The sequence below is a fragment of the Poecilia latipinna genome, unplaced genomic scaffold (genome assembly GCF_001443285.1).
Source record: "Poecilia latipinna isolate Pla-1442-1.1 unplaced genomic scaffold, P_latipinna-1.0 Scaffold1597, whole genome shotgun sequence".
Taxonomy (NCBI): domain Eukaryota; kingdom Metazoa; phylum Chordata; class Actinopteri; order Cyprinodontiformes; family Poeciliidae; genus Poecilia; species Poecilia latipinna.
Window position 1 is genome coordinate 128,735 of NW_015114213.1, and position 6,214 is coordinate 134,948.

The window sequence follows — 6,214 nt, forward strand, 5'->3', positions numbered from 1 at the left end:
AACTCGTGTAGAGTGTGCTGGACATTACACTAAGGAAATGGGGAATGTAGGGTCAGTGGAGAGCACCGGAGTTGGGCCTTTTTTCATTGAGTGTCGTCAACAGAAAGAAAAAAGGCAGGAAGAGATGATGAAGCCGATAATTAAAATGAGGTCAATAGGTTTAATTTATCGTGGGATTAATTGATTTATCGTTTATCGCGACAGGCCTACTTGCAGTAGATCAAACATGAACCGAATGTCAGCTTTTACTCTGAAAGGAGCTCAGAGTAATGTCTTGTTTCATGGCATACGTGAAAATCGAGTGCGAGCTGGCTTTACTGTTATTTTCGAACATTCATTTATTCATTTTTTATTCCGTCGCCGTTAATGCGTCTCGTACCGCCACTACGTGCACCCCCACACATGCGGCTCGATTTTGAGAAGGGAGCTATTACTTTTAAGGGAAATCGGAGTTACTATGGCGACATAATTCGCGAAAGTGATGTCCCAAAATCCCATACAAATCAGTGGAGGGAGGTTAACAAACAAGCAAAAAACCACTATTTTTGAGGAATTTATGTGTGGTCATGGATTCACATATAATTCAACTTTCACTTTGTATACGTCCATGCTCTGTTCAGAGGTGAAGACAGTACTTAGAAAAAATTTGCAGTTTTTTCACAACTTGTCTCTAGCGCTGCGCACGAAAGTTTTAAATTTTTTGTAAAATTAGAGTGTAACTGAAAATAACTGCTGCTCCGCTAGAGTGAGAAACGGAGTGAATTTCTGACCCCCAAACATTTTTTAACTAGCCCTCACGTCCACAAATATTGCTCCACTGATATGTAATGCGGTCATGACATCACACCGAATGCCTGTTTCCATAAAATGTTATCAGAATTGCTCTCGGGCTGACGGTTTTCTGTCAAGGTGCTTCAGAGCACTAATATTAGCTCTTTCCATAAAATAAGTATTTTAACTATTTCTTTCTCACAGGTTACAAGACAGTGCAAAAACATTAGCAGTTCACTGCTACCCACTAGCATAGTGCATTAGCCTGCCTTCCCTTTAAAGTAAGCATTTGAGCTATTTATTTATTAGCTATATTTAGCACACTGACTAAACATAGTCAGTGTGCTCTTGAATTGCTCTTTCTTTGAGCAAGTCAAAGGAAGACATCATGCTACTAACATCCCACATGCCACTCTCAGCATTTATGCCAACATTAGCATTTTGGCTAATTTTAGCTCATACACTAGGTTTAATATATTGAATGGAGTAGGTCCATGTTAGTCAACATGCTTGTGATTCTCCACATGCTATTAATATTATTTTAGCTAAACTTAGCATTGATGCTAATTTTTAGCATCAGATTGCTGGGTTCCAACTGACGGGCACACTTTGGCAGGCCCCACTTAAACTTCTTCAGAAATTTTCTAGTGAACTCTTGTTCTCCTGTCTCAGCTAAGTATAACTAAGTAACATTGCGTACAGCCAGGTGTGTGTGTTTCAGAGAGTGACCATGGTTCTGAAAGAGATTCCAGCTGATAACATTGCCCGTCCTTTGGGGAGGAACGAGGTAATTGGTCTGCTCTTCCGACTCACCATATTTGGAGCTGTAACCTACTTCACCATCAAGTGGATGGTGGACGCTATTGACCCAACTCGAAAGCAGAAGGTGGAGGCTCAGAAGCAGGTGAGGGTGTGGCAGCCTTGTTATTCTCAGCTTTGTGGCTGTTCATGAATTTTCTGATTTGTTGTCAACAGGCTGAGAAGTTGATGCGTCAGATTGGAGTGAAGAACGTCAAGCTGTCGGAGTACGAGATGAGTATTGCTGCTCATCTGGTGGACCCATTGAGCATGCAGGTAGTTTCTCCTCATAAGAGTTGATGATGGAGAGTCAAGACTGCGTCTAATCTCTGACCTCTGATAGATCACCTGGAGAGATATCGCTGGTCTGGACGAGGTCATCACTGAGCTGAAGGAGACTGTGATCCTGCCTGTTCAGAAGAGACACCTGTTCCAGAACTCCAAACTGCTGCAGCCTCCCAAAGGTCAGAGCTCACTCAGTTGCCTACTGTTTACCTGTGTCATATGATTGCAGCTGTGAGGTAGGATTAAGATCATGTTGAACCTGAGAAAAGAGTATTGAGTTCAGAGACAAGACTTTTTAAAGACAGATATGCAGGTTTGGTTTTAGCATGACTGGATAGGTCTGTAATAAAATGATCAAAACGGGTTAAAACCCTTAGATTTTAGTGATAATGGAGATTCCCTCTAAATTTGTCTCCGATTTGAATTGTGACATTTTCTGGAGATGGAATCGTGAGTTAAAGGACTCTGGACCTGAGGTAGTGATTGTGATCTTTGGCTCTTTTTGTTCTTGCTGTCATATTTGCTGTAAGTTTTGTTTTGTTTGTTATTGCTGTATGTTCTCTTTTGATTCTTGGCATCTGATCTCAGTACCTTGTGACTGTTCAGTTGTTTCTGTTAGTATTTTTTCCCCTATCTGATTTGTTGGTTCTTTCCATATGTTCTTAGTTGGTTATTTTTATCTAAGATGTCAATCTTCCAGTCTTGTGTAACTTTTACAAAAAATGTTTTCCCATCTTTGTTAAAACTGTCACCATATCATGACGGTATAATATGAGACAGATAATCTTTGAAAAGATCAATCTCCTCCACCTCCTCCCTGAGCTGTTGTTGCTGTGTGAAGAAATGCATCACTCCTGATTAGAAACAACCAATCAGAGCCAGGAGGAGCCAGCATTGGTCTTAACCAGTCCCTTTTTGAAGGACAATTTTGTTTACCGAGACTTCAATTCTTTTTTTTTTTTTTCCCATTATTTGGATATTTAACGTATCTTCCAGTTCCAATGTTAAATGTTCAGTGGAATTTAAAGTTTATTGATCTTTGAGAATGTTTTATTGAATTATTATGCAACTGCCATCATATTACTTGAAAATTGTCTCATAACAACAATATTATCATTCATCACAATAATTCCTGGGTCAATTTATTGTGCAGCAAAATTTGTTACTGTGACAGGCCTATTCATATCATACTGTCAGGAAATTGTGACAGTTTTAGCAAATGCCCAAGAAAACAAAAAAATATATTTTTTTTTACATATGGCTGCTGGTTATCTCCAGACTTAAGGTGTCTATTTCCTTTGGGTAGCAGAGTAGAAGGCAGTTTAAAGTAGCTGAATCTTTTATGTCAACCTCTTTGAATGTTGTTGCTTGATGGCTGACTTTTTATGTTTGCTGTAATATTGCATACAGTCAGTGCTCTTTAAACAATGAGAACATAAAACCTCTCTGAGATTCAAATCATGTAATCAAGAGTTTAATTTAATTTAACTAAACCTTGTCTACATTTAGATGTTCTAAGCCAATAGTTCCCATTGTTTGTCTGTGGACAGCTAGGACATTTTAAAAACCCTTGGTGGGATGCTTAGGTGGTACTTAAAGACATCAGCTGAATGAGTTCAAATCAAACTGACCGCTGGGCAGATCCCATGGAGGAAGTCATCATGAGTTTGGAAATAAGTAGTTATTTATGATCCAAACAAGTTTTATTCTGAAATTAGAAAAGTAAAAGTCAGTGTTGGCCTTATCCTGTCGTCGTTTTAACAGGCGTACTGCTTTATGGCCCCCCTGGCTGTGGAAAAACACTGATCGCCAAGGCAACAGCGAAGGAGACAGGGTTTCGTTTTATCAACCTGCAGCCAAGCACACTGACGGACAAGTGGTACGGGGAGTCGCAGAAACTGGCTGCTGCTGTATTCTCATTGGCTGTTAAGCTGCAGCCTTCTATAATCTTCATTGATGAGATTGGTGAGAAATGTGCACACAGTGACTGACTACAATAGTTGTAGTCTGTTTGCGACCTGTATGAATTAAGCACCTGTTGTAGTATCTGCCTGGCTCCAATACATATCACTGCTTTTGAATTTAGATTCGTTCCTGAGGAGTCGCTCAAGCTCAGACCACGAGGCTACAGCCATGATGAAAGCCCAGTTTATGAGTCTGTGGGATGGACTAGACACAGACCATCATTGCCAGGTGCGTGTGCAAAAACAGATGCATAGACAAGCAGGTGGATGTGGTCTTATAGTTTTCTCCATGTCAGGTGATCATAATGGGCGCGACCAACCGTCCTCAGGACCTGGACTCTGCCATTTTGCGGCGGATGCCAACCAGGTTTCACATCAACCTACCTGTATGTACAATCATAGTATTTACAAGTTCTGCCAGAGATCCTGTTGTAGAGGATGCTAACACTGTTTGTTTCTGCAGAGCGATAGGCAGCGAGAGGACATCCTTCGTCTGATTCTGATGAACGAAAAAGTAAGTTCAGCTCGAGAAAACAAACTTGCCATTTATTCCCATTAAAATGATCAATTGTGAAAATTTTTAAATACTTCACCCAACAAGTCTGTTCTGGATGAAAGGCGGGGTCACTTAAAGGCGGGACAGACTAATTTGTAAATAAGAGCTAATGATTTTAAACTTGACTCACACCTCAGGCACATGCAGGGGGGGCTTGAGCCCCTTTCATCCTTTAAGCTTCAAGTGCCCTTTTTTGAGTGTTTTTTGTTGTTTTTTTATATCTGTGCATCAGGAGTCCAGCTTGTGATCCTGAGCAATAGTATTTAGCTAAATATAACAATTTAGCAAAATAAATTAGTCTGGCTGCCCTCGATCTAATAATGGCTGAGCATTCTCAGAGCCTCTGCCTCCATGTTGTTAAGACACTGAGCCCATGGTGAGGAGCGGGGCGGAACTGCAGCCTCTAACTATTAAATTATGGGCATGTTTTTTTTTGTTTTTTTTTTTCCCTCCCCCAACATACTCTGGTTTGTTAATAAAAAAGAAAGTTGTCTCTGCCACCTGTTGGTGGCTCATACCTCAGGCATGAAGTGGCAGAGACAACTTTCTACATTGCTGCAGCATTTCTTACAAATAAGAATAAAGATCAATTCAGAACAGAGTGAACTGATAGATCAGCTGATAGTTTATAATCACCTGCAGGTGGACACCTCTGTTGACCTTAAACTTGTTGCCAAGGAGACGGAGGGTTTTTCAGGAAGTGACCTCAGAGAAACGTGTCGTGATGCAGCACTGCTCTGCGTCCGAGACTTTGTCCACAACCAGAGCACCAGGTAAGCTGCAGAATCGCCTATTCAATCACATTTCACGTGTCCCAGGTATGCCTAGTGTTGTCTCAGATGTGTGTTTGTTTTTTTGTTTTTTTTGCCGTTTCTCAGTTCGGAGGAAGATGACCCTATACGTCCTATCTGTCAGTCTGACCTGCAGACTTCAATCAACAAGATGAAGCGCTCTAAGGCAGCAAACATTCATGGTGTTCTGGTACATGCCGCTCTGGACTAAATGCTTGGGTCATATGAACTTCCAATACTGGTGTGGAAACGCATTGAGCATGTGCCACTTACTGCTTTCTGACATCCTTGTTTCCTGTCTCCTCCATATTTGGGCACCCAACAGGAACCTGGTGTTCCTGATGGGAGGTGTTCATAGTTACACCACAGTTCTCTATGAAGCTACCTAGGGATGTGCCACCTCACCAAATTCTTATCTTCCCCCTGTTGTCACCCCCGACCTGAAAATGCTGAGATGTTCTGAATTTGAAAATAATCCTCACTGTGTCAAAGCTAATAAATTTTAATCATTAGACAAAACCCATACATTTAATAAAACAATGAAACTGCTGACAAATTGGTCAGGAGCAGCACTCTGTGATGAAACACAGCAAGCAATTATCAACATAAAGTCATTTATAATTATTACCTTTATTGATCCTTTATTCTATATGTTTTTGTGACTTTTATAATTTCTGAGGTATGGTTGTGTATTTATTATTTATATCTAACCATGGTGGGGTATTTTGTTCTGTTCAACTCTGATTGTAAACAGTGAAGTGTTTTTTATGCAGTAGAAAAATAAAAAGCAAAAATATTTATTTTAACGCATCTCTATAGATGGAGCTCATTTTGTCACTTCACTGTTTGATTATTGAACATTTTGGTTTGTTCCTATGTCAGAGCTGTGTATCTTAGGATGTTTCATACCTGCTCTGACAGCTCATGGTTGAAAGTACTTAACACATGTGAACAAAATTGTTGGTATCCCTCAGTTAATGAAAGAAAAACCCACAATTGTCACAGAAAAAACTTGAATCTGACAAAGGTAATGAATAAAAAATGAAAAT

At 40.2% G+C, this 6,214-nt stretch overlaps 1 protein-coding gene across 3 annotated transcripts in view; it reads left to right on the forward strand.

Annotated features, from left to right (window-relative positions):
* atad1b (ATPase family AAA domain containing 1b) overlaps positions 1-5,975 on the forward strand; it is a 13,707-nt gene extending 7,732 nt beyond the window's left edge. The window contains exons 2-10 of one of the 3 annotated variants that reach the window (XM_015059084.1): positions 1,474-1,675; positions 1,747-1,845; positions 1,913-2,033; positions 3,619-3,819; positions 3,941-4,047; positions 4,115-4,204; positions 4,282-4,332; positions 5,017-5,147; positions 5,253-5,975. In XM_015059084.1, coding sequence (XP_014914570.1) covers positions 1,474-1,675; positions 1,747-1,845; positions 1,913-2,033; positions 3,619-3,819; positions 3,941-4,047; positions 4,115-4,204; positions 4,282-4,332; positions 5,017-5,147; positions 5,253-5,376 — 1,126 coding nt within the window. In that variant the 3' untranslated portion in view covers positions 5,377-5,975. The remainder of the gene's footprint in view (positions 1-1,473; positions 1,676-1,746; positions 1,846-1,912; positions 2,034-3,618; positions 3,820-3,940; positions 4,048-4,114; positions 4,205-4,281; positions 4,333-5,016; positions 5,148-5,252) is intronic. The other 2 variants (XM_015059087.1, XM_015059086.1) reach the window with 2 other exon arrangements.
* Positions 5,976-6,214: the final 239 nt, after the last annotated feature.